We start from the raw sequence: 26,686 nt of genomic DNA, 5'->3' as shown, positions 1-26,686 counted from the left end.
AGTCACAATACCAGAAAAATCCACAAAAGTAGACAAAGTATCTGTACTTCCCCATCTCTGGCTGTGTATCACATGTTGTCCTCCTATATTTTTTTCTTATCTTCCTGGTCCGGCACTTACTTGTGGACAGCGGCCATCTTTTTATTCATGTAGCAGAATATCAACTCTTCTCCACTGCAGGTATGGGATTATAAAGAGATGACAAAAAAAAAACGCAAATAGATATTGAGTGTAGTTGCATAAATCCGTAGAATATGATATAAGGAGATATATTTTATTCTCGACAAATGACATTTATGAAACCTCTATAAATTAGTTATGAAGTACAGAGAGGAAGAGGTGGGCGGAGCTTGTATGTAGGAACTAATGCCTGAGAGACGTAAATCAGGGCTGCTTACTTCAAGCTGCAGCAGCGCATTGAGTAGACTCAACAAAAAACTGCGAGGAATCGAAACTTACCCAGTACGGGCGCTCCCGTTGCCGTCCCCTCCTTGCTGTTTACCATCCCTCCCGCACTCTCCCCACCCTCTTTTCCTGCTCGGGGCAGATGAGTCAATGACAACCTTTGCTTTTTGGGGTTCAATGAACTTCTTCACTTCGTCAGGTAGGTGTGTCTTAAGTTGGCCCGGTTTCATCCGTGATACCAGGCGAACATGCGAGGTCATGCTCTCTGGATGAGGCTGCCATGAAGGTGTTTCTCGTCTTTTGTAGACTAGACGCGTATCACACGTTATATTTAATCTTTCAGGTTTTTCTTCGCCCTTTTGTGCCCCCGCAGTGAGCAAGCATGGACCCCGTGAGACAGAAACGTAAAGACGAGATCGGCAGAGCGCTGCTATTCATACAGTGAGAAGACATTTGCCGTCATTTTTCAGCTGCTTGGGCAGGAAGTGAAACTAGATTGAGTACTGGCTGCCTCCTCCATTATTGATACCAACTTTACTTTTTGTCTTGTAGGTCTTCGCTGGCGTATCCAGAGCCTGAGGGCTACCAGGTACAAGCAGTCTCCACGTCTGTCTCCTCACTTTGGTTCTGTTGGTTTTATCATGCACGTCATATTCCACAATTACCGGGTCATAAGTTGTTCAGTAGGTCACAAACCCTCCTATGGTGCCTGCTGTTGTCACTTAATTTTTTTCATGTAATTCTGCTTCTTTTATTTATTTATTTATTTATTTATTTTTATTGGTGGCTTCATGTAAAATCAGAACCAGGCACTTTTGTAGTATTTGCTAACTTTTTGTGAGATATGTTTTGTCCATGTTCCCCAGAGCCTGTGTGTGTGTGTGTGTGTGTGTGTGTGTGTGTGTGTGTGTGTCCCACTTCATAAATAATGTGACCCACAATTCTAGTTTTATTCATGTGGGCCAAGATTTGATGACTTTCCCACCATCAGCCATTTTGCTAAGATAATTAACAATTAGCTAACCTCTGTTTGTCTCTCAACTCCCTCATGCAGCATGGAAGAGAGAAGGGTCTCTACCTTCTTTCTTTTTTTTTCTTTAGAGAGAATTAAAAAAATATTTGTATTTCTTAAAGTTGAAATTCTCTCTCTAAACATCATCATGTGAATCATAGTTTACTCAGTATCTGATGCCTGAGGGACTTGTCTTGGATGCGGTTAAAACGCTGGTGTAGCACCATTTTGGGTGTTGAAATATGAGAAGTTAATTAAGTAGCTAATTAAAGTTCCAGAGTAATATCTATCTGCAATGCATTGGGGTTCAAATAAGTAGCATTCCACTGAAAAACTTCTGCTACAAGTACCTAAACCATATTACCTCTGCACCTCTGACACTACAGACGTAACAGGGCTGCTTCACCACTCAACAACTGATGTGCATCTGATAACGACTCTCGTTGCACTCTCCTCCTCCACCTCCACCTCCTCCTCCTCCTCCTCCTTCTGAAGCATCAGCATCTCTCTTCATTCCTTCCCCTCAGGACTTTCTGATCCAGCTAGTGCGCAGCCTGCTTGATGAGGGTAATTCTTTGGTCGGAGATGGGGCCTGGGAGCAGGCGGCGAGAGAGTTCAGCGAAGCCTTGAACGTTTCACACTACGCCTCAGCGGAAGGGATCCAGATCCCCCCAGATTTACTAGAGAGTCTGTACGTCAGCCGAGCGACAGCCTACCTCAACATGGTGAGATGATGAGGTGGTGTTTCAGCCGTCATTAGCACAGCTCAGATGGACTCTTGTGAAGATGGAGGCAGCTGAATTACGAAAACACTCACAATACTGGTTTACGCACCCAAATCTGATGTGTGAGTGAGTCAGCTGTGGAACCAGATGAACGTGGTTCCACCTTTTAATTGAAACTAGCTGAAGGAGCTTCTCAGTCAGTGTCACATTTTTAATTATCAATCCTTTGGTTTAAATTATGTAAACTTGATGAAAAGAAGAAAGTCCAATGTTGGTTTTATTTGTATTTTTTTTTAAATCCAGCTTTTTGTCCCATTTTATAACAAATGAATTGGATATGTTTGAGGGTGTTTAAGAGAAATATTTGTCTGTATTGAAATATCCCATAGGAGGAGTACGAAGTGGGCCTGAAGGACTGTGACAGTGCTCTGGAGGTGTGTAAGGAGAGCTGCAGTGCTCTGTACAGGAAGGCACTTTGTTTGAAAGAGCTTGGGAAATTTAAGGAGGCCTACAACTGCACCACAGACTGCCTGCTCATCAGTCGTCTGGTAAGGGAAGGAGAGAAGGATATAAATGAGTTAAAATTTAATCAAAACTACAATTCAACCACCATTGCACTAAAGCACAATATTAAAGGCTTGTTACGAGTCAAAAAGCCATTTCTGCATCAACTGTGGTGGTGCTGCAGAGATGTCCTCTCTGAGAATAATGGTGTGCATTTCACTTTTCCCTCCAATATCACAAACTACAATAAACTACAATCATGCAGCCCCAGAACCTAAACTACTGTGCGTTGTTTTATAGGTTTAGCGCTCAGTGAGAGCCGTCACCATTCGTATGTGTCGCTTTGATTCGAATGTTAGTGCAACTGTCGTCTATCACCCTGAAAATTACGAAACAGTGATTTCAGACCTTCTTGACCGTCTTGATGATTATTTCTTCACCTCTTCTCAAGATATAGGTTAGTGATTTTCCTAGGTAGTGGATGTCCCGCCTCAGCCAGGGCAGTGAAAGCTGCCAACAGCGCAGAGTTGCAAGCACAGTGGTCTTCAATCTTTTAATCACAGCTCACATACTTCATAGCTGCTGGAGTTTGATCAGTTTTCGAGAAACCAAACTACTGTCAACAGTTAAACTCTGCGTGCCTTTTAATTTGTCTTTTTTTCAGCGTGAGCAGTAAGATTTCTTTTTTTCCTCAAAGCATGAAGAGATAAATAATTTCGGGGGGTTGAGTTTGGCACCACAAGATGGTAAATGTTGCTCTTTTTCTCTTAAACTCTTGCCAGGACAAACAGGTGAATGAACTGGCACAGGAGCTTGCTGAACATCTGGGGCTGAGGAATCGAAAACCCTACATCAGCACAAAGGTTAGTCAGTGATTAGATTCTGTTGACTGTTGAACGCTAGTGAATAATGTGTGTGTGTATGTGTGTGTGTCACTGGATATCCATATCAGTGTGTGTTTTTTGGCTTATCCCCAACCATTAAAACTTCATGAAGTACTCATGTTTGAACAATTTGGCTAATACTTTCCTCCTCATGCCTAGGTGTCTGATGATCTTTTAGGCAGCACTCCCAGCATGCCTCACTCCACTCCTGCCGTAAAGTCTGGCTGCCGCCAGCCTACCAACTTGGTACCCAATAGGGTGAACACAGTGGATGACTCAGAGCTGATAGGAGATGACTTGGACAGCCTGCTTGACTTCTATCCTCGTGAGCAAGAGCCAACCAAGGTTTGACCTTGCAGAAAAACTGATGAGGGATGGCAGTGTCCCTGGTTAGAAGACTGTTGTAGGTTCTAAAACCAGCAGTGTGACAGAAATAGTAGAGCCTTCAACATTTTGGGAATGGAAAAACTTCAAGTGTTATTCATTTTCTGCAGCATCGTAAAATTAGTGGGGTATTGGCAAGGACCTCATGAGATTATACTCATAGTATGTAATGATTACATGAGTCGACATCACACTTCACCTCAGGTCCTGTTTTGTCTTTAAAACCAAAGTGCACCCAAACATTGTCTATCAAAGCCCTGGGTGCTGCTCTAATGTTGTGCGGCCATGACTGGAGGCCAGCAGGTGATGGGAAGTAGCTGCCATACCGACAGGAGCAGAGGATTTCTTTATCGTTCCATGTATCGATACATGTGGTGAAATGTTGGTAAACTATAATGGAAAAAAATGCACTATATCTTTGCTGCTGATGGTGATGATGTGAAGATGATGAAGAAACGGCCGCTGACACAGTCTTAGTTGCATATAAAAAGGTTTATTGCAGAAAGCACAGTGTCACTGCTCTAGAGCACCCTTTGAGAGATTCTTGCAGCCAAATCTGAGCCTCTGGCTGCTATGCTGTAAGAGGCCCGACTATATACCATCGTATCCATCCCTTCATGGTATTTTAACTTAAACATCATAAATACGTCCCTTCGAAAGAGGCCCCGCTGACCATCCACGATAAAAGCTAGCTGCAACAACATCCTCCCTACACACCAACCCATACTTGACCTGACAGGCAGATACCACATCGCAAAGCCCTGATTAGAATTAATTTATCAGGACTGTGATCACATTGGTTTACACAAATTTGTTTAGAGGCTGTGAAATGATTTCATGCCAAAATGTATCTGCTTTAGTCTTCTTCATTTACTCCATGGGGTGTGTGTGTGTGTGTGTGTTCTTGTACTTGCTACATATTGAGGACTACAATACGTATTTAACCAACAGAGTGAGGACGTTTTTGAAGACGTGAGGACATTTTAGCCGGTCCTCACATCTTCAAAGGGCCGTTTGAAGGTCAAGACTTGGTTTTAGGGTCGAGGTTAGAATCAGGTTCTGGTTAGGTTTAGGGTCAAGGTTAGGGTCAGGCAGTCAGTAGAGATGGTTAGGTTTAGGGGGAGGGGCTAGGGAACGTGTTACATCAGTGAAAGTCCTCACAAAGATATAAGTACAAGGGTTTGTGTGTGTGTGTGTGTAAATTTTCTTGTATCTGGATGATATTCAGTTGACTCAGAAGCATGTGGACCAGTGTGGCTACAGCGAGTGTGTAGTGCTCTCTACTCTCTGTTGCGTGAACCTCCATACAAAATCGGTGGAGAAATACAAGTGTTTAGTGTAAATGTATCAAACTACCAGCACACAGGAAGTGACTGGCTTATTGACAGTTTGGTTTTTGAGGTTGCTCTCTTGTTTTATTGGCTTCCCATCACCTGCTTCCGTCGAGAGAATGAATGACAGGAAATGTCAAAAGTGAATTAAAAAAAGGGAAAAGAAACGACCAGAGTTTCTTGAGGAGCTTATTGAGGTCACGTTCGCTGCTAATGACATGCAGTAGAAAGTCTTAAAGATTCTATCACTGTTGAGGGAGAGAATGTTGGGGGGGTCTGTCTGACATGCTGCTTCTAATCCAAGAGTGTGACGCTGTTTTAGAGCGCACACTTAACAACATGTGGATGCTTAAACAAGCACAAGATATTGTCCCAAAACTGAAAGTGGTTAAAAGAAAATGGCAATGCTCTCCTCACCGCCCTTCTCAAACCAAACTGATAACAATCAGGTGTCTCTGACGTTCATTAGGGTACTGCAACTATGCTGCACCAGTGCATGACACAGCTGGTGGTTATTATAGAAGCAAACTCAGGTGGATGTTAACTCACCGTATCACACAAAGTTGGTGGATGGTCTTCACAGTGCTGTGCTGAGGTCAAAAGGTGATAAAACAAATGAAAGCAAAACAAACTGGCACACGTCTACGCGTGTTGGTGCACTGTGGGTGTAGCCAGTAAAAGATACATTCTGCTGTCTGTCCACGTTCCTTTCAGACTACATGCAGCTTGAGTCTGCCTCTGTTTTCTCTATTTTTCTGTCTTGGCGTATTCCCGACCCACACCCAGGTGACACCCTCAGTCCCCAGCAGGACAGGCGCTTCAAAACACACGGCCCCTGTGGTCCTTCCAGCACCAACACCCCAGCTCCCTCCGGCATTCTTCAACTCAGCCATCAGCCAGCTGAACTCCTTGGACTCCCTTACAAGTGGTGGATGCAGCACACTGGATGCCCTGGATGACCTTTCCGTCCCACAGAGTCTGGATGCATTGGATGACTTCTCATCTGGAGGTGTGGATGTTCCCATCTTAGGGCTAACCCCCTCAGTGCTGAACGACCTGGATGGCCTTGACTCCCTGGACGACTTCAGAACAGAACTGGCTTTGGAGGAAAAGTCTCTTGTAAATGTGCTGGATAAACTAAATTCCCTTGAGACCGTCTCAGATTCAAGGGTTCAGATTGATTCTGTCCCTCCCGGCGGTGTGAATGCTGTGAACCAGCTGGACTCCCTTGATGCTCTGGACTCCTTTCCCTCAGTGGAGGGTGGTAGCTCAGCTTTACCGATGGGGGCAAATGGCCTGAACACACTTCATGTTCTCAATTCCACAGGTGATTGGAATTTACTTCTACTTTTGGTAAAGCAGGAAGCTTAGATGTCATCACAGTTCATAGATGGTGAAATTCGCTTGACTTTAGCTGAAGCTCCCCAAATATTTTAGCCTTCTTTGAAGTATTGCTTCACCCTTAAATTGAATTTTACGTTTGAGGTACTTACAAATAGATGCATTGAGTTCACAAAGGGGGCGGCACGGTGGTGCAGTGGTCAGCACTGTGGCCTCACAGCATGAAGGTTACGGGTTCAAGTCCCGGCTCCATCACAGGATCTTTCTGTGTGGAGTCTCCATGTTCTCCCTGTTCCTGTGTGGGTTCTCTCTGGTACTCCGGCTTCCTCCCACAGTCCAAAGACATCAAGAGAGGACGAGGCTGATTGATACTCTAAATTGACCGTAGGTGTGACTGTGAGTGTGAATGGTTGTTTGTCTCTATGTGTTGGTCCTGTGATGGACTGGTGACCTGGCCAGGGTGAACCCCGCCTCTTGCCCAACCGCTGCTGGGATAGGCTCCAGCCCCCCCGCGACCCTTAACAGGATAAGCAGTAAAAAATGGATGGATGGATGGAGTTCACAAAAGGGCTTTTTCAGCACTTCTGTGGGACTCCAGAATGTAGAATGAGACAGCAGTGTAAATTTAGCTAAAAGCTAATGGTGTTCTATGCCAATCAACTGCAAACATTCCCTTTCCAAACTCAGCTGCTGTGTCCAGAGTAATCAACACCTTCTTTATCAAGCTGTGTGCTCAGTAATCCACTTGATTTGGGCTCAAAACAAACTAACAGTCTTGGTTCTTTGATGTGACCCTACAAGCTACCGTAGTTTTTTCCTAAAGAATATGTGAGGGGCTGCAACTTAACCGTGACGTTTTTCTTCTTCTTCTTTTTGTTTCACTGAAGGATTTTCAAACCACAAAGATTTCAAAGAACAGTAAATAACCAAGAATTATGCTCGAGGAGGCAACTGATTTCTGTCTTTATGTTGCTTCTGAAAAACCACTGTTTTCTCAATTTTACCCGGAAGTGTAATGACAGGTGAAGATAATTAAAACACAATCAAATCTGTCCGCTGATTTGAACTCAAACAAGACGACGCATGGAAAATTGCAAGTTACTAAATTCAAATAAGAATTGTAAGAAACCTTAGCAATGGGAGGCTTTTCAAAAACATATTGGACACAATTGTATTAAATATGCAAAAACATCACGTATACGTAACGTTCTACTCCTTCATTGCTTCTCATGTAACAGCCTCTCACACTGTTGCTCCAGCGACACCATCTCCAGAGAACAACTGTAACAAAGTAAGCGATGTTTATCTAGATTGAGTTGCCGTTTATTTGGGTTTTGCTGGAATCCACTGATATTTTATTCTTCCTTGATACTGAAGCAGAATAAGGACAAAGGATCAGTCTTGAACCCACTGTCCTCCACTCACGAGTTCATGCAGGCATGCTCCACCTGTTTCCCTCGGGAAGGTACGTTAACAGTCCTGCAGTCTTTTCATCTCTGAGGCAAAGGTTGGAGGTTGACATACTACACACAACATGCAGTTTTTATTCCAAAATGCAAAGTGAATAGGTCTGTTGTAGACGGGGTACTGTTAGTCTTCCATCTGTAGACAGGTTGCTTCCATGTTTGTATGCTAGCTGGTATTGCTAACAGCTACAATGTTACCAACGTCGGCTTTTCACCTTTTGACACTTCTTCTGGAACGTGATTGATCATGACTGATCTGGTTTGACATCTTTACCACCTCTAGTGTCTGACATGAAAGGAACATTATGCCAGATGATGTCAATCAGAGTCATGCGGTTTTGTGCATTTCGGAAGTGGAAACATCATTGAAGTTTTCCCAAATGCTTGGTTGTTTGTTTGTGTTTGTTTTCAGGTCAAGGGATTCATACTTTTGTTCACAAGCTTGACCTTGTCCACAGCTGTAAGCGAGATATTCTTCTAAGTAGACGAAAGGCAGATGTTTCTTCTGAGTGGACTAGAGTGCGACCGCTTCCTTCATGGAGGTCCTTCAGTGGGCCCTTTGTCCTTTGCAAAGGTACAGGTTTTGAACTTCTGCTTCACTTCTGGTGAATCTGTGTTTGGCATGAACAGAATACAGAGAAATAGGCATTTAACTGAACTTTTGTCCATCAAAGATAGCAAGGCAGCTCTCCTCTGTTGTGATCGGTCTAAAACAGCTGAGTGCGCGTGAATGCACCCATCACGTAAATAAGTCATGTTCTTGTGTCCAGAGCTACAGAAGTCAGAGGTGGGCCTCTGTAAGTATGGTGAGAAATGCAATTTTGCCTTCAACCAGCTGGAGATTGATGTTTGGACAGAAGAGAGGAAGGGGGCCCTGGACAGAAAGCTGCTGTTCGAACCAGCGGAGGTGAAGCTGGACCCTGTAATCAACATCATCCGCCTTCTCCAGGAGCACCGCGGCATGTTCATCTTCCTCTGTCAGGTCAGCTCAAAACAATTGTTTACACACCAGAAAAGACAAGAAAACATAAACAACAATTATTCAACAATAACGATAACTTTTCGGTTTTACACTAGAATTGCATGGGAACTGTACGTAAAAACTTTATGAGATTTATTTATTGATGAAAATGTCAATAAGATTTTTTTATGGAGGCTTTGAGACGAATTACTAATCAACAAAAGATAAACGTTCCCAATAAGATAATCCAATATGAATGGATAATTTCTGTTTTGAATAAATGACGCCTGTGTAAATAATACATGAATAATTGACATGTCTTTGTAATTTGTAACTTAATAAGGTATTATACCTTTCTATTCATGTACGTACTTCCACATTAGTACAGTTCTTATTTATTCTTGTATTCTCTTCAACTGTATTTTATGTATTTACATACCCCCCGTCACAAATATGCCATTATTTATGTATTTTTATTTGTTTTCCTACATATTAACCTTCTGTAGTTTTCCTCCTTTTCCCTACAAATAGACCTTTACTCATGTATTTTTCCTACATATAATCTTTATATCTGTATTATCTCTAACAATACTACAACTGATGATATGAAGTTACTAATACTGATAAATGTCTGTATTTCAGGATTTATACATGCAGGGATGAATAATTGTGATGATAATCTCAATGGGATTTACCAGATTAAATAAAAGATTGTATTTAGGTTTGTTCTTGTAATTTTTCTGAGCAGATTCTCCAATCACAGCATTTTGTTTCCGGCGTTGAGAATCTTTGGTCATTAATGTTCACGTGTTTGTAGTTTTCACTCGCTTGTCCTCTTCTGTCTCCAGGAATGCTACGACGGTAAACCCCGGATCATCAGTAAACGCTGCCCAAGGAATCCCACTGTCTGTTCTAACTTGGATGTTCGTCACAACTTTGATGCCAATAAGTGAGTGTGTTTGCATCAGATCTGTCGCTCTTTAAAATCTCGTATCTTAATCTTAAACACATTTGTTCAGTTTTTCCCTCTGTGCCCTTCAGGTGTTTAGCATTTGTGGTGAGGACCCTCACTGTCGATTACAAAAAGATCCGCCCGCTAAGACTCCTGTGCCATTTTGATTTGTGCCACCAAGCCATCAGGTATGGCTGCCAGAGAGAGGACAGCTGCCTGTATGCTCACTCGGTTATAGAGCTGAAAACGTGGAGGGTGCAGAAGGACACAGGTGAGAAACACACCAAGGGCTTTTTTTTTTTTACTTCAAGAAACCAGTAGAATTGCAACATCGAAGTAATTGACTTTTGTGTGTATTATTTACAGGTATAAGCTGTGATGAGATGGTGAAAGTGTCCACTAAGTATTATGAGAAGGAGGAACAGAACTCAGGCAAACACAAAGCAAATAGAGTAAGAATAGATTTGTATGATCCTAGCTATAAGCCTGATTATGACAAAGAAAAACCTAGCTGTATAAAGCTCGTGATCCTATCTTGTAACTACTCTGAGCAGCTGTCTGGTGGAAACGGAGCCAGCAAATCCAGAGGAGGTGGACGAGTGGAGAAGAGTCTGAATATGAACATGAAGTTCGCCTGTGGTCAGTGCTGGAGCGGCAGTCGGATCAGCGAGCCGGACAAAGACCTCAAGTACTGCACTGCCAAGGCCAGACACGTGTGAGTGCAAACAAAACATCTTCCCACCTCAGTTCTTGACAGCCTCACTGATGCATCTGTAGAAATCACTCCATCCTACTTTAGGTCACTATCAAATCCTCAAAATTCCTGAACTGCATCATAATGTCCATTTATTTCTATTAAACAACATCCCAGTTCATTTCATAACTGCTGGTGTGATTCTCAGACCTGTGTTGAATTTCCTCCCTCCAGGCTGAGACCTCCATCACTGTCTGGCCAACATCTCCCTGTGGGCCATAAATGACACTCGTAGTGCGTTTACAATAACTTGGAAGTGTGAATTCATTTCCCAACTCTGGCAACACTGCATTTATGCTGCAATTAACTCGGAGGGCAAAATCAGAGGACACGCTCTAGATCAATGGGAACGCTGCAAGGTTGGCTGGTGACGTTGCAGCGTGAGGGGGGAATGAGAATATTTTTATACGGCGCTCATCTTTCTCCCTGTGCTAATGAGAGGTGTCTATGCTATGAATTCATGCAAACATACGTTTGAATCATCAGCCCCATCGTGTGTCCGTGAGGCTGATCACCCTGAATCACTCGATGATCCCCACCAAACATGGCACCTTTGGTGAGCTCCCTATGTGATGCCACATGTGAATTGGACCACAGCTGCGGCCTCTCAGCCTTTTTTGTATCTTGAAAATGGAACTTGTATGGGAAAATCGTTTGGAATGGGTAAAAAAAAAAATAGAGCCAGGCGAGCGTTTTTCTTTTGCATGCTTGTGCGTGCACTGCTGCACAGAGCGGCTCTGAATCTGATGATCACCTGCTCGTCACTTGTAACCTGGACAGCATTGCACCTTCCCCCCACACCTCTCCCTCATCTCTATCTTTAAAATCACATTAAAACTGCTTATAAATAAGCAAGCAAGTTAAGACTGTGAGTAACTTATATATACAAAAGTAACAAAACAGATAACATAGTGAGGGGATGGATTCAAATTTGAGGCGGTGCAGCACATTCTGGCTTGTCCTGGCTCAGATCAGCCCTGGTCACAGTCCTTCTCCTGTGTGTGTGTCGTCATATTTATCTGCTGCTCCATATTCAGTGCAATATCAGCTGATAGGTGACGAGATGACTCTTAAAGCATGGATGGATGTTTCTGTAACCTGAGTGTGTCTGTCCTCATGTCGTCCTGTTCAGGTGGAGTAAAGAGAGACGGTTACTGCTGGTGAAATCTTTGGAGAGAAATAAATGGACTCAAGTGCGACCTCTGCCACACGCCAAGAACTTTCCCACACACTACGATGTAGGTCTGCCTTTCCTACACTTTAGAGGTGTTGTACGGTTTGGTTCAAGATCTCCTCCATCATTTAAGTCCTGCACTTGTACATGAGACACGATGGCTCTTTGTCCACTGTGTTCGGACAGCTGAGTAAAGAGTGACGATGATAAGTGCAGCGTTTTACCCAAAGTTGAATAATTGTCTTGACTAACTGTCACTAACCTGGGATGAACACCATATGCTTGATGCAGACTAGATACTAAGGCTGGTTTCATGTTGGATCCAGCGCTGTGGTGAAAACACCAGTTCTCTCATTTACGTGAGTCCACAGTGGTGCTGCAACTGCCTGTCCCAGTTATTAATTTTGCTCCTAAATGTGTAAAGTCGAACGTTGTCCTGTGTTTGGAGCTCTACCACTGTCCTGACTTGAACCAGCTTTATCTTGTGCTGAACAATGTAGGGGTGTATTGGGAGTAGAACCAAGACGGCAGTGGACAGAAGCTGTGCAGTTCACAGTGAAAAATAACGTTTATCCTACAACTTTCATCTGCAAGTGGCGGGAGGTTTGGATCCATAACTTGAGAAAATAATTATTGTGGGCAGATAACATGAACCCACGTGTGGATTCGAGTGCCATCCCAAATGTCCATATATCATAAAGTATTATTGTCAATTATGTATTGAACTGTAAATGAGGAATGTTTGGTACTCCAGCAAAATATCGTGAATCAGCTCTAAGACTGACGCTTCAGATTTAGTCTTCGCCCGGGACCGAGAGGCTTGATAACTCACAAAAGTGCAGCTTTCAGCCAAGGATTTTGCTTACTCAGCTCAGCTCTTAGCAGTGTCCTGACTAATTCTGAGAAGCTTGATACATATGAGCCCAAAGCCACACGGGAAGAGCATTGTAGCATTTTGCTGTTTCCAAGCCAACCAAGAACATGGAAGAGAGGTTGACTGCTTCTGTGGTATATAAGGATGTATTTTACTGGTTGTTCCTCTTCTTAATTGCCTTTACGGCAGTTGGTAGACTGTTTTTAGATTAATATTACCCCCACCTTCTGGAGTTGGCTGGTTGCAGCCTCCATCGTAAGTCACACAAACAGGCCACGTACTGACACGCCCACACCTTCGCACAACCGCCTCGGCGCCACATTTGGTCCAAACCCAGCCTGAGAGCCTTTTCTACTACTCTACTTTAGCTTAATTTAAATACAACACACTAATAAAGCTGTGCTGATGTCAGCTTTTGTGTACACAGACCCTTGCTCACTTTTAAAACCAGACATTTCAACCCAATTAATTACAGTGGTGAACAAGGCCCCTCACTAATCTGTGTTATGATTTTTGTTTTGACAGTTATGCACCCAGATGTTGGAGAAAAAGAAATGTAGCTACAGTGGGAACTGCACCTTTGCCCACAGCCCGGAGGAGAGGGACATGTGGATGTATATGAAGAATGAAGATCGTAAGTAATTAACCCTGGGCTTTTTTGCACTACGGTTTCTAGCAAAGACAGGGTATGAAAGGGATGAAGCTCAGTCACCTGCTGCTGATATTTATATTTATAAATCTATTTCCTGCTGAATATTATATTGTTACCATCTACCTTTTATAACTCAAATCAGTAGAAAACACATCATCTCACTCTGTGCCTGCAGTACGGGATATGCAGCAGATGTATGACATGTGGTTGACGCTAACCTCCCATAACCAGCCAGCAGATGGAGCCACGCTCTCCCAGCTTGTCTCAGAGGAGAAATGCATTGTCATGCCAACAGACCACGCTGAACCAACGGTGGGTTTCACTTTTGTGATGCACTAAACACAGCCACATTTTTCCCAAATCAATTCAGGACGACAACCACTCACCTCTCCTCTGTGTTTCAGAGCGGCTTCCACTGCCATCTTTGTGGAAAGCACAGTAACAGCGAGCGCCAATGGCAGCAGCACATCTCCACCGAGAAGCACAAGGACCGAGTGTTCAGCTGTGAAGGAGAAGAGGAGGTTTTAAAGTGGAGCTACCGCTTCCCTGGCAAATGCCTTGAACTCTGCCCCAAGTAAGAGAATCTACACTTTCCCTCTATACATGAAAAAGAGCCGGAGGACAATAAAACATGAAGCTCGTGGTTTGAGCCACTGTAGATGCAGCACCTTCCTCAGAGGAACGTGGCATGCTCCCTACGCAGACATAGAAGAGTCATTCTTAGCTAATGGACACCCAACACTTCTTATATTTGGATTTCTGCCTCCTGTAATTTCAACACACCGCACGTATAGTGTTTATATCGCTACTTCATAGAGACTGAGATTTTTTTCCAACATCATTTGAGAAATTCTGGGAAGGAAGGAAGGGAAACCATATGATGTTGTTGACAGGTGGGACAGTGACTGTCCTGATACTGTGGGCTGTGACTACGCACACAGTCTGGAGGAGCTGCAGGAGTGGAGAGACAGACAGTATTTCCTCCGGCAGAAGTTGGCCCGAGCCCGGAAGAATATGTTGATCATGCCTGAGGATTCTGACTTTGGGAAGTACAATTTTCTACTCCAGGACTGAGGAGGAAGAAGACTGAAACGTAACTCTGAAAGCCATTTTGTGACCAGCCAAATAACTCTTCACTAAATGTTGAAAATATCTTTATGTCCTCTTTTATTTTTTGTCAGTGCTGCTCATGTCTTTTCAGTGACTACATCAGTGGAAAAGTCCATATGGAAATAAGGCTCATTTTGGCGCTACATAACTGACAAACACACTCAGACACACTGTTCGTCACATAAATATTCCTATTGTTCACATATTCAGGCCTTAATGCAGCCTTTTGCATGCCGTATTCCAGTTTTGTTCTTCCTGTCATGCTTATTAGTTATTATGACCTGCAGAAAACTTGTCACAAACTTGGTGGTAGAGCCTGAAGTCTTGTCAGCAACTGTGCATTTTCATTTACTTCACAGTACACAAACAGGATTTCCCCAATAAAAACTGCCATTTTCTGTTCAGCTGCACTATTATTATGGTGGGATTTAGCTTTCTCTGTTGTTGATGTGTTTTTCTGGCTCTGGTTATTTTCACCGTTCACAGGACGGTTCAGAGACTTCATAGTTTTACGGATTGTGGAACAATTTTGGTTTCTTCATTTACATCACGACTCCTTTTGAAAGGATGAAAGCGCTTGAAAGACATCAACTACAAAGAGGGACCTTTAGTCCCCAGCACAATCAATTCTGTGAAAAACAAGAATTCCAGTTTTTTTAGTTGAGTTTTTTTTTCTGCGAGGGAAGCAATAATTTGAAAAAGTGCAAGAGTTGACCACACAACAAAGTACAGCTACCATGACACTGCAGAACAGTACTGTGTATGGTAGTTGGTACATACCGTCACACAGTGACAGAGAATGAAGAGGGGGCAATGCGGTAAGTCCAGTAAAGTCATTATTTTTAATACCACTGATGTCACAGTGGTAAATACACTGATGAGAATAAAATATAGCAATAATATGAAGATCATTAGTTATTTGACTTTGAAGAAGCGTCGCAGCAAGTTTCAAAGTACATCACTAAGTTCTCACACATCTACATGTATAAATCTGACTTTATATGGGGATTATTTTTCCTTTTTGTTCATAATGGTTAATGTTGAATTCATAATTTCTTTTACACCATATGCGGTGAGTTTATAATGCATTGCTGTGGATCATAAACTACCCAGCATCATTCAGATTAGGTTAACCTACTATGTAAGAGTAATCTCATCAATGTATCGCATAAAATATAATGGTTACATTACAGTTGTATTGTTTTTGATTTGATAACAAACTGAGATACATTTTTCCATTTTCCTTTCTTTTAATATAATTAATAAATGGACTTTGTATGGCCCCTTGGGATGTTTGTTTTGATTGTTTTCATCAGACGTTTGTTCTTCCATGGCAGGTAAACCAGAGCTACACCAGTGGTGACTGTATTCCAGACGCCGTGAACCATGTTGTCAACAAAACGGGAACCACGAAACTGAAGGAGTAATTAGTCTCGTTTCATTTTACTAATTTACTTCGTGTTTGTTATTATTCTTATAGCACTACCCGAAGAAGTCGCTAGATGTCGCTGTACTCTCGGCTGGCTTTGGCTTCGAGCCCGAGACTTTTCTTCCTCCCTCCACGTGCAGCGTTGCGTGGGAACAAATGTGCTCAGCTGAGCACGGTGGTTGTTGTGTGTCTTCTTCGAGCCCGCCCCCTCTGCTTTGCTATTGGTTCTGCTGGGTGACGGACAGGCCCGGGATGAACTTAAATGGAGTCCTCGTGGTTGGGGGCGGGGTTTATTTTTCAAGTTGTTCGGACACACGCAGGCGTCCCCGTGATGTGACCTGCTGCAAAGTTGCTTAAAAGTCATTCGGCGAGAGCTCACACACACTCGCAAACGTTTAGAGTTCCCAGACAGCAGTAGACACTTTGAGCGAGCAGCATGTCAACAGCTAATCAGCTCTTCTTTGGAGACAGGAGCGAGGTTCCTGATCTCATCAAGGCTCTGACTGACTATCCCTTTTCTTTCCCTGCTTTCGATGACACCGGTAAGAACATTTATCACCAATTATACAAATGATAAATAGAAATGTGTCGGCTTGATTGTTGCAGGGTTGCAAATTTCCAGAAAATAATTCTTCCACAACCAGTGATGTTAAAAATGAAATGTCTGTGCTGCTGACGTTCTTGGGTTCTTTTGTCAAACATCTTGCTGTGGTTCGTAGTGGTTCCGTGAGTCATTTGAAGTTGTGCATGCCACATGTGCCGCTCGCTCCAGACAAGTGATCAGACGTCTCAAGTGTCAGCAGATTTTCGGAGCAACCTTCAGCGGACCCAACAGCACTGAAACAGTCCTCACTCGTCTCGTCATCGCTCGGTGCTCTGTTCTTTAGAATGGTCATGCTTTTGGACTTTGGTCCGTATTAGGTAAAAGGGGACAGATGGGGTTCTCAACAGTAACTCAGATTACTTGGCTGTAGGGATGATTATCAACAAGTTCTCCTCAAAGAGCTGTTCAACTACTTAGAAAATGGTCTCCCGGTGCACTTTTTCAAAGCTTCCAAGAGCCGGAATGCACTTGGCTCAGTGTCCTCTTAGAAGCAGGGTTGAACCTGCCTAAACATTTACGTATTCCTTCTAATGAATGACACAAAACTGTTTTAAAATGGACAATATTCTCCTGTGAAGCTTTGTTCGGGTGTTGCCACCTTTGGCTGTAGAATGTTGAGGGATTTCCTCCTTCTGTGTTCAGGTGTTGGTCTTTCAGAGGGAATCTTGCTCAACCTGTTTACCTTTAGTGTTTGGAGGATGGCTGTGTGTTTAATCATCCGTGGTGGACATTTTATGATTCTATACATGCTTGCATACAGTGGGGTCAAAGGTCGAGGTCAGTTATCAGAGGTGACTCTTTGTACCTTGGGGAAAAAGAGAGCTTTATACTTTGATTTTTTTTTTTAAATGTATTATTCGATATTTCATAGTCGGTGTTGTGCACGACTCTATTATCTGATGGCTTGACAGATGTATGCTAACACTTCCCATCGGTGACCAGTCATTGTGCCAAGCTTACACGCCATCAGCTGGTTTCTGTGCGTCTCAGCTCCAAAGCAGAGCACAGAGGAGAGAGGAGTAACTGTCCTCTTGTCTGGCTCTGAGGAGACAACAAGTGAATTTTTCAAAAATTGAACGCGCTTCTTTGAGTCATGTGTCTGTTTTCAGTAATTTCGACACATCAACAGCCTTGCTTGTTGCCCCTGCAAATGGTTGGTGCACCATCCGGCTGTTTGCCTTTTTCTTTATTTGAGACTTTACATGTAGACTTTACTTGACTGCACTTCCTTTTCATCTGTCTCTTGGAGACAGACCTGTTATCTTTATCACTTCATCATTGTTTCTTAATATAGACTTACCAGTGTAGATTCCTTTTTAAAATCGCGCATCTGTATTGATTTATGTGTAAACCACAAGCAGCCGTTCGACAGACCCGTAGACAGCAAAGGGACTGAACGAGGACATAATTCTGCTTGGTTCTTGTGTTTTTACTGAGATAATATCAATCTTAACACGGAGAGAGTACAAACCCTTTTTTGTTGTTTACTGAAAGTCGAGGCCTGCTCCTGTTTGTGCAACAGCTCTATGAAAGGGTGTCTGTGGCGTGAGTGGACAGCAGAGGGCACTGACACGTTTTCGATGTTTATTTATTTATTTAGTTAGTTAGTTGTCCTGCTGTGATTAAAGCACTCAAGGCAGGTCTGGTCAAACAACATAAATAAACCAGCAACTGACTGTGTACTGGTTTCCGCTTGTAAAACTCAGATGAATTCGGGAAAGTTGCAGTTACTGTGCCTCTCACAACCTGACTGGCCAGCTTACATCCCTTCACCTAACAAAGGGAGTCTCAAACTCAAAAATCTGTCTCGTACTACACACTAGCTGATCAGGGCTTTCATAAATCAACAGTGATTTGAAGAAGTGGAATTCTGGCAAAGAAAATCCGACAGCACATCTCTCTGTAGATCATGTCCTCTTGGTACAAAAGAATAAAGCACATTCAATTATCAGTGCTTTAGCAGTGTGATTCTTACTGTTGCGTTTACCACTTTAATGCATAATTGGCAATGTTGAAAAAGCGTCTGCAGAACATTTGGACTGCAATGACGGGAGGGACACGTAAATTGGTCTGCCATTGAAAGATTAAAGATGGCGTTATTACGCGCTTTTATTAGGCTTCGCTTGGGGCATTCCGACTCATGACCCGCTCACAGCATGGCACGAAATAACGTTAAAACAGAAGACGTTTGTTGCTCGTCCCACAAGTTAATGCGTTCCCTGGATGAACTCTGCTGCGGGGGGAACCGAACCAGTGTCCTCTGTGAGCCGGGACAGTCACACCACACACACGGTCACTGTGGTGAACTTAACAAAAACAAATACACAGTGTTGAGGCGGGGTGATTTGCGGTTTGAACATTGTGTTCGTGAACAGGAATATCCTGCTGACAAAAGAAGCGCTGCAAGACGGTACGTCACTGTCATGTTGCAGCGCGTGCACGGAAACGTGACACGGTGGGGTGCGAGCGCTTGACTCATACGTTAACGTTTGATGTAAACATTATCGCGATATAAACGCGTCCTTCTGGACGAAAACAAAGAGACACATGGTGGTAACTTTGTTGCTGGCGGGTGGGAACAGTGTGCGGCGTGTACTTACGCTTCTAACGATTCGCGCGTGCCCGCTGCAGCTCGCCTTGGTCCGCACGTGCCGAGTGTGTGGAGCCACACCCCCCCCCCCTCAGACAGATTGTACTTTCACGTGAGCGGTGTAGGGGCGGGGGCACGTGTTTGGACACGAGTGTCTGTATACAGCGGGTAGCGGTGGTCTTTCGATTCTTTTTTTGAGGGGGGCGGTACTGTGTGGTGATGATCAAGGTATGCACATTTTAAATACATTCTCCATAGGAATGTTTATGTTCTGTGTGAATACGCCATCAGGGTGCTGGCCACACGACAACCGCATGTTCTCTACTTTCCGTCACAGGCTGTTCCTGCGACCTCACAACATGTATATGTATGTTCACGTTCAACAAGGACAACCAATCAGATTTTACTATACGTGGAGTGGGCGGGGCATCGGCTCATGAATATCCAACACGCACTCCAGGGGCACGAGCATCTCAAAAGCGATTTGTACGGTGTTGTTTCTCAATCCACGCGCGTTTGTATCGACAAACTGGTCTAAGAGAAGCAGCTGCACAAGTGTTTGCGAGCGTTTTTCATTTCCCTTGGGGAGGAAGCACCTCACTGTACCCGTAGACAAACCGCCTCGGTCCGCTCGGAGCTCGGCAGGGAACAATGCCTGGCAAAGCCGCGGTAGCAGTCGCTCCTCAACCCGGTGGTAACGTTGCTCCGGCGGCTCCACACAAGTCTTTCCCATTTGTTTTAAAGAAGATTATGGACATCCCGCCTCCTAACATCCTGGAGGAGGGCGACGACGGTAAGACCGCAATGCAAAACATGTTCCTTCCTGCCGTGTGAATTAGCGTTTTGTTGGTTAATTTAATCCACGCCAAAGTAAATGCAGCGCAATGTTCCGTGTCACAGTCCGTCAAGTGTGTGAGGAGGCTCGAGTAGGACGCAGGCGGCCATATGTTGCACGCAGCCAGTTTCATTCGGTGCGACGAGAAAACGAAAGAACACAAAGTTCTAGGTCGTCTCTGCTGTTGTCCAAGCAGCCTCACCAGACTGTTAACACGCCCCTGGACACAAACACAGCTCGGCTTTTCACTGCGCACGTTTATCCGGTTTTACTGGTGAACTAGTTCATGATTCGGATGCTGGGGTGCGCATGTGGAACGAGCTGTGTTACCTGCACCGATCGCCTTCTGTTCCTCCTAATCCTCACTCTAGCTTCAGCCATATACTGTATGACATTGACAAGCCTATCAGGATGTAACAGATCTTTGTTTATTTACTCTCCCTCCCCCTCCCACCATGTTTTTTTTCTCCATCAGAATGTAGCCTTTTCAGTGTGTGTCCTCAGTGAATTCACTCCCAGCACCTATAAATTTCCCTTTTTTCTTGTCTTTTCATGCAGAAATCGAGAAAGAGAAGCTGTGCTCCTCTGAGGATGTGGAGGGAGGTGGGGCTGGGGCACCCAGTGTTGGTGGTGGTTCCAGAGGAGGCAGCGGGGGTGGTGGAGGGGTGTCAGCCTCCCTGACCCCTGCCATTTGGGAGAAAACCATTCCCTACGATGGGGAGACCTTCCACTTGGAGTACATGGATCTGGATGAGTTCCTCCTGGAGAATGGGATCCCAGTAAGCCTGGAGGAGGAGGATCAGCAGAAGACTCTGGTGGAAGGCAAAGACAGAAGCAGCGCCAAGGTTACAGCTACCATGACTACTACTACGTCCACTCCAGCCTCTGCTTCCCCACCGCCTGCGAATGCCACCTCTACTACAGTCAGCCCCGACCCAGAGGAGACGGTGACAGTCACCACGCTTCAAACAGCCAAACTAGATGAGGAAGAGGAGGAAGAGCAAGAAGAAGAGTCTTTGCCTGAGGAAGAGACACCAGTTGAAGAGGTGGAAGTAAAGGAGAAGAAAACAAGTGAGTCAAGTTTTGACACAGTTCCTGTTTCTATTTAGTATTGGAGGTCGCATGTCACCTGTTACTTTTTGTTTTCGGGAAAAAATTCTGCAGGAACTCCTTTTGTTTTCACACTGCCCTTCATTCCTGTCGTGCTAGAGGTGTAGCTGTACTTTGTATCTAAGAATGGAGTACTGTGTTTGGACAAATAAAACGCTGACCTTTGAGCACAATCTATAGCTGTTACGCCAACATCTCCCTGCAGCTGTCACCTTAGAGGTGTAAATTACCATGACACCCCGAAACAAAACAGTTTTCCTAAAAATCATCCAGACTAATTTTAGGGTGGAACCTCACTACAAGTTGTAGTCAGCAGACAGTGGTTACAGTTGACAGCTGAACCTGAGAGGTTTATTGTATTTGTCTGTCCCCGCGCCTGTAGGGAATAACACAGGAGAACGTAACACACCCTCCCCCATCGACCCGGACGCCATCGAGGTGGATATCAACTTCCAGCCAGACCCGACGGACCTGGTCCTGTCCAGCGTCCCGGGGGGAGAGCTGTTCAACCCACGCAAACACAAATTCTCTGACGAGGAGCTCAAGCCGCAGCCCATGATCAAGAAGGCCAAAAAAGTGTTTGTTCCTGATGAGCAGAAGGTAGGGTGATCACTCACAAGACGTGTGACATCGTGTTGTGTGTTACTGTGGAAGAACAACAGCCTTAACCCGCGTGAGCATGACCCAAATCCTAGTCATCAGAAAGAGAACACCAGAAGACATTTTGGAGCAGTATGATAGGGAAATTATTGATCTGAGTTTAATTACATCTCTAAAAATTAAAGGGAAAAAAAGGGGATATGCACAAAACGGACAGCATACCAAATTAGTAAGTAAGTAATTTGAAGAGTACTTGAATGAAAATAGAAATAAATGTTTGAAAAGATAGGAAAACGAATAAATACATTTATGAATATATAAAGAATTTCAAGCCTACTGAATGTGTAGACACAGTCAAGCTGGCCGTCTCCCATACAGGACACTCCTTTTACAATGGCAACTAACAGCTCTTGGTCTTGGTGGGATTAACAGACGAATTGTGAAAATACTGCGTGTAAACAGCAGTTGCCACGTCTCATAAAATAAAGATGATCAATGTGTGCGAGAGGTTTCATTACATTTCTTTGGTCAGTGCTGGTGAAGACTAAAGATTAATCTGCTTGGGGGTGGGGGTGGGGGTGGGGGGAGGGGGTCCACAACACAGCTGTACATTTGTCTCAAATCCCTGGCTAACATTTGTCAACTGTGTCTCTCCCTTCCCTCCCTTTCCGCTTCTCATTAAATCTTGCTCTTGTTTCCTCAGGATGACAAATACTGGTCCAGGAGAAAGAAGAACAACCTGGCAGCCAAGCGTTCTCGTGATGCACGGCGGCTGAAGGAGAACCAGATCACGGTGCGCGCCTCCTTCCTCGAGCGGGAGAACGCTGCCCTGCGGCAGCAAGTAGCTGAACTGCGCAAGGACTGTGGGCGCTGCAAGAACATCCTGGCCCGATACGAGGCTAAGTATGGCCCGCTGTAAAGAACTTCAAGTGAAATACCAATCCATGAAGTATCAATGAGACAAAAGCAAAACTTCCTTCCCCGCAGAATCCAACACAGACACAAACACCACGGGAAATCTCAATTTGCACTGTTGTCTTCGCTGACCTCCAGTCACTGTGTCAAGCTCCAGCTGCTGGCCCCAACCAGGTGCTGGAGTTGTGGATGCACACTGGCAGGCAGCCAGGTAGTCTGGGAGCGGTGGTCACGGGAAGGTGGAGAGCGCCTGGCTCCTACACCCTTGAGAGGGAGGGGACAACACCCCTGCGGTCAAACACAAATGGAAAACACGGTCCGTCTCAAGACGCTTTCCAGAAAGTAAAGAAAGGATTAAAAAAAAAAAGTAGGCTGCCACAAGCTTTCGAATACCACACAAATACGTTTTTGTCACTGCACAGCACTTCCTTTTAGCGGACCAAAGCATGAGTCATATATTTAGAATAGTGCACATGTCCCACCCCTCGCTTTCCCTTGTGTTGCACTTCTGTTTGTGTCTGTAACTCCTTTTTAAAATACTCCGGCTGAGGATCTGAAGACAGGTGTTTGAGTTAGTCATGAAGGGTTAGGAAGCATACGGGAGCAGCAGGCCGATCCACAGGGGTGGCTGCGCCTGCAGAGAGGGGAGGTGATTACGTCAGGCCAGCAGAGGAGAGACCCTCCCTCAAAAAAAACACTACATTTATAGTCCTCTCCCTGCACCACGTATGTGCGTGTACCAGTGTGAAATCAGTTTTTGCACTTTTTCTTAAAAAAACAACAACAACATTGTGTGTGTAAAGATAAAAGCGGTAGCAGGTGCGTTTCTTATCATACAACGTGATGGACACGGTTAAAAAAAAACAAAAAAAACAATGCATGTCCCACAGTTAGAGGTTACTGTGATTCCTTTTCTACTAACCTCAAAGCAGCTTCTCGAACCTCACACAAGATCGACGAAGGAGATGGATATTGGGTTGATTTTACAAACCGAGGATTATTTGTGTGTGTAGGTTACAGTCGAAGGTTGTAGTTAGATGATCTCCAGGGCCCTCGCACGTAGAGGGATATGCACATGTAGGGATGTTTATTTTACTGCACACTGCAAGTAGAGGGCGCTAGACTCCCCGCTTGCCTGGTAATGGTGTAGTGATGGCTGGATTGTCCTTTAAAGACTTTCGCCAGGCCCGACTGGTTCTAAACCCTGTACATAACAGATTGTCTCTTTATTAGCGAAGAAGACAGGGATTCTGACTGTGTCTTTCTTATTAATCTAATGCTATTCCTTCTATTTGCCAAATAGTCAATGAGTGCTGTATTTATTCTGATGGTAATAAGGCATCTGTTGATTGTGATGTATGACAATATATCAGATCATTCTATTTCCTTTGAGGAACAATACTAATGAAACCAATGACTAAGCAGGGACTTCAATGAGTAAACTGTGCTTTTGTGAGTTTGTTTTTCAAAAGATTTGTGTAGTTTCTCTCTCCATATATATATATATATATATATATATATATATATATATATATATATAATTATAATTTCACGTGTGTCTGAACACACAAAGGGCAGGGCACACTCTTATTTACCTCATCCAACACTTCCTATGTTGAATGGTCTTGTAGGGCTACAATGTAGTAGAAGAAGAGAGCACATCAAATGCAGCTCAGCTCATTTTGGCAAATCCTAGCTGATGAAAGGGAGGTTTTTTTTTGTTGTTTTGTTTTTGTTTTTTTGCCAGACTGGCAGAGTCTGTTTTTAATTAGTAGAAAATATTACAGACTGTTACAGGACTCTCAAGTGTCTTGGCTGATGCAGATTTCGTTATCGGTCGGCTCACGCTCATAATCGCCGTAATCTTGGAAAGAGAATAATTGTGGCAATAATACTCCTGTTATGTAATGCTTGTTTTATTTCGGTAACAATGTTGTATGTGAAACTGCAATGATGTACTTCAATATAAATGCCCCAAAGTCATTTGTGCTTCCAGTTTAGATCCTGTGTAGTCTAGGATCCTAATGCATGAAACCCATTGTTAGTTTGTTTGGATTCCTTTTCATATATTTGACACCAAGTGTACTTACGTCTGTGAACCATCACTGAAACCAGATTTGTTTTCGATGGGTAGTCTGATGGTCTAATTGTACGGTTCTGTCAGAAATATAATGCAGAGCATCTTTGTCAGGATGTCCTGTAAACTCAACAGCTCCACCCACATGGATCTCGGGGCGGACATCAGCATCTTTCGATCACTGTGTGGATTCTTTTCTATTTCCTAAAGATTGATTTTTATCTAGATACACTGGATCAGTTGGTGCTTTTTGTGTTTCCTCTCTAGTTTTTTGCGTTTGTTTCCTGACAGTGTAAGACAGCAGACATTTCTTAGCAATGTGTTTATTTTGCATATTAGGCTGTTATTAAACCAGTGTAATCAATGAACTTGTACTTTTTTTTAATGGAACTACAAGTGTTTCGCAAAAGGAATACTTAAGGTACTGGTCGAGAGCCTTTTTAGAGGATAATAAATCCAGAACAATGTACAGCATGTAGCAATCTTTTCTTTCTTTTGTCCTTTTTTTGATGCAAAGCGCCTCATAGAATTTGCTCACAAACGTCTGTGCTCGGTTTGCAGTAAATTCTCCACGTCAGCAATTGATATGAATAAAAAAAGACTTAAAGCTGAGGCGGAGCAGACTTGAGGATGTGTTTGGCACCACCCTCAGGCAAAGATGGTAATAACTGCTGCAATTTTGAAAACTTACGTGTCTGTATTTTTACATTTGATACATGTTAACTAAGACGAGAACTGAAACGATGTTGACTTAACATAAATAAAAATATTAAATGTCAGATTGGAATTTGTGCAGTTTTCTTTACCTGTAGGTGGCGCAAAGGAGTGTGTGTGCATGTAAAATGGCCTAACCTGCTAGTTTGAGTGCTTTGCATCAATACTATGTCCTGGTTTACTATTTAAAGTAGCTACTATGATGAATATTGAAACATCTCTATTGAGAACCTTTTATAAGTTTGTTTTAATGGTGTTCTGCTTTCCTTTCTCTTTTTATATAAACAATGTTTTTGTTGGGTGTTTTGTATCGTTTCGACCATGTATGGACACATGAAGCTGCAGTACCATGTCCTCAAGTATCTTGTACCATGCATATGAAATAAATTGGGATTTAATGACACGTGGGCTCTGTTTGACCTTGCCTGAGTCATCGAGCAGCTGCGGCAGCTCCAACGGGAGCTTCACTGATGCAGCACGCTAGAACAATCTTCATCTTCGTCCTCGTGTTTGTGTGAGTGAGTAAAAAGAAGGTGTTTTTCTTTCAGATGCAGTGTTGTTTTTTTCCCGTGCCGCTCATCAGTATTCCAGAAGAGTAGGAGATGTTGCATAATGATCACATCCACACACAGGGGAGCAGTGTTGCATAACATCAGCAGCCTCAAAGACCTGATGTGTGTGTGTGTGTGTGTGAGAAGAGGGTACAAGGGAGGGGGTCTGGGAATCATGAGGGAGGATGAAGAGAAGAAAGAAGCAGGTGAAAAGAAGGATGGAAAGGAGAGGAAATGCTGAGGTCGGTTGAACAAGATGGCAAAAGGATGGATGATGGAGGAGAGCAGGGATGCAGTTCGAGAGCGGAGGGAGGGAGGGAGGGATGCGGTGAGTGTGTGATGAAGAGGAGAGCCAAGGAGGACGCGGCCATGCATGTTAATGTTACTACATGTTACTACAGAACGCACCGCCCTGTGTTTGGCTCCCAGGAGCCAGCCAACCTCGCAGCTTACTGTGCCTGCCAGAGACATCAGCACAGGACGGCGAGCTGGGTGATGAAATGTAAGGTAATATGTGCTGGTTGGGACGTGTCCAGCAGAGGTGGGTGGTGGAGAGGAGTCTGGCTCCTCACCAGTGGAGAAATCTATCTTTGAATAATTGATCAAACATCACTTGGATTTGTTTACTGGGATAATTGGATTCATCTGAAGCTTTTCACAGCATCTGCAGTTCATATATAAACTTTATTAATCCCTCAACAGGGATGTTCATGTTAAGACTAAAAATAAAAT

The 26,686-nt window shown here is 43.8% G+C and overlaps 2 protein-coding genes and 1 long non-coding RNA gene across 8 annotated transcripts; 2 read left to right on the top strand and 1 right to left on the bottom strand.

Annotated features, from left to right (window-relative positions):
* The first annotated feature begins 452 nt into the window (after positions 1 to 452).
* Positions 453 to 15,812, top strand: LOC147245493 (zinc finger CCCH domain-containing protein 7B-like). Of its 4 annotated transcripts, XM_086185949.1 has the most exons (21): positions 453 to 604; positions 749 to 846; positions 958 to 994; positions 1,945 to 2,142; positions 2,532 to 2,690; positions 3,429 to 3,509; positions 3,690 to 3,875; positions 6,032 to 6,572; positions 7,825 to 7,877; positions 7,964 to 8,051; positions 8,465 to 8,626; positions 8,823 to 9,034; positions 9,862 to 9,962; positions 10,055 to 10,236; positions 10,332 to 10,417; positions 10,520 to 10,680; positions 11,852 to 11,957; positions 13,293 to 13,401; positions 13,595 to 13,731; positions 13,824 to 13,993; positions 14,313 to 15,812. In XM_086185949.1, exons 2-21 carry the CDS (start codon positions 788 to 790, stop codon positions 14,491 to 14,493), a joined length of 3,009 nt encoding a protein of 1,002 aa, XP_086042075.1. In that variant the 5' UTR covers positions 453 to 604; positions 749 to 787; the 3' UTR covers positions 14,494 to 15,812. The 4 variants fall into 4 exon arrangements, with proteins under 4 accessions (XP_086042075.1, XP_086042074.1, XP_086042072.1 ...); XM_086185948.1 differs by having other exon boundaries at positions 7,967 to 8,051; positions 10,332 to 10,680; XM_086185946.1 differs by having other exon boundaries at positions 10,332 to 10,680.
* LOC147245492 (uncharacterized) lies at positions 7,550 to 19,227 on the bottom strand. Of its 2 annotated transcripts, XR_015110204.1 has the most exons (4): positions 19,163 to 19,227; positions 13,806 to 13,921; positions 8,878 to 10,928; positions 7,550 to 8,663 (listed from the first exon to the last, which is right to left on the bottom strand). It is a non-coding gene; the product is annotated as an uncharacterized LOC147245492 (long non-coding RNA). The 2 variants fall into 2 exon arrangements; XR_015110203.1 differs by having other exon boundaries at positions 7,550 to 10,928.
* tefb (TEF transcription factor, PAR bZIP family member b) lies at positions 16,329 to 25,799 on the top strand. Of its 2 annotated transcripts, none has more exons than XM_086185954.1 (4): positions 16,329 to 16,500; positions 20,546 to 21,058; positions 21,480 to 21,697; positions 22,401 to 25,799. In XM_086185954.1, exons 1-4 carry the CDS (start codon positions 16,395 to 16,397, stop codon positions 22,614 to 22,616), a joined length of 1,053 nt encoding a protein of 350 aa, XP_086042080.1. In that variant the 5' UTR covers positions 16,329 to 16,394; the 3' UTR covers positions 22,617 to 25,799. The 2 variants fall into 2 exon arrangements, with proteins under 2 accessions (XP_086042080.1, XP_086042079.1); XM_086185953.1 differs by lacking the exon at positions 16,329 to 16,500 and adding an exon at positions 19,595 to 19,945.
* Positions 25,800 to 26,686: the final 887 nt, after the last annotated feature.

This window comes from Aulostomus chinensis, chromosome 18, assembly GCF_037954235.1.
Source record: "Aulostomus chinensis isolate RoL2024-O1b breed Wild chromosome 18, RoL_Achi_v1.0, whole genome shotgun sequence".
In the NCBI taxonomy this organism is placed as follows: Eukaryota; Metazoa; Chordata; class Actinopteri; order Syngnathiformes; family Aulostomidae; genus Aulostomus; species Aulostomus chinensis.
The sequence above is the reverse complement of the archived record's forward strand: the minus strand, read 5'-3'. Positions and strand labels throughout refer to the sequence as shown.

Bases quoted from the DNA above. Each gene is read 5' to 3' on its own strand.
- LOC147245493 (XM_086185946.1), top strand. From the start codon at position 788: ATGGACCCCGTGAGACAGAAACGTAAAGACGAGATCGGCAGAGCGCTG. The intron at 995-1,944 runs GTACAAGCAGTC...CCTTCCCCTCAG, and splicing joins CAGAGCCTGAGGGCTACCAG to GACTTTCTGATCCAGCTAGT. The intron at 13,402-13,594 runs GTAAGTAATTAA...CTGTGCCTGCAG, and splicing joins GTATATGAAGAATGAAGATC to TACGGGATATGCAGCAGATG.
- tefb (XM_086185953.1), top strand. From the start codon at position 19,804: ATGCCTGGCAAAGCCGCGGTAGCAGTCGCTCCTCAACCCGGTGGTAAC. The intron at 19,946-20,545 runs GTAAGACCGCAA...CTTTTCATGCAG, and splicing joins CCTGGAGGAGGGCGACGACG to AAATCGAGAAAGAGAAGCTG. The intron at 21,698-22,400 runs GTAGGGTGATCA...TTGTTTCCTCAG, and splicing joins TTGTTCCTGATGAGCAGAAG to GATGACAAATACTGGTCCAG.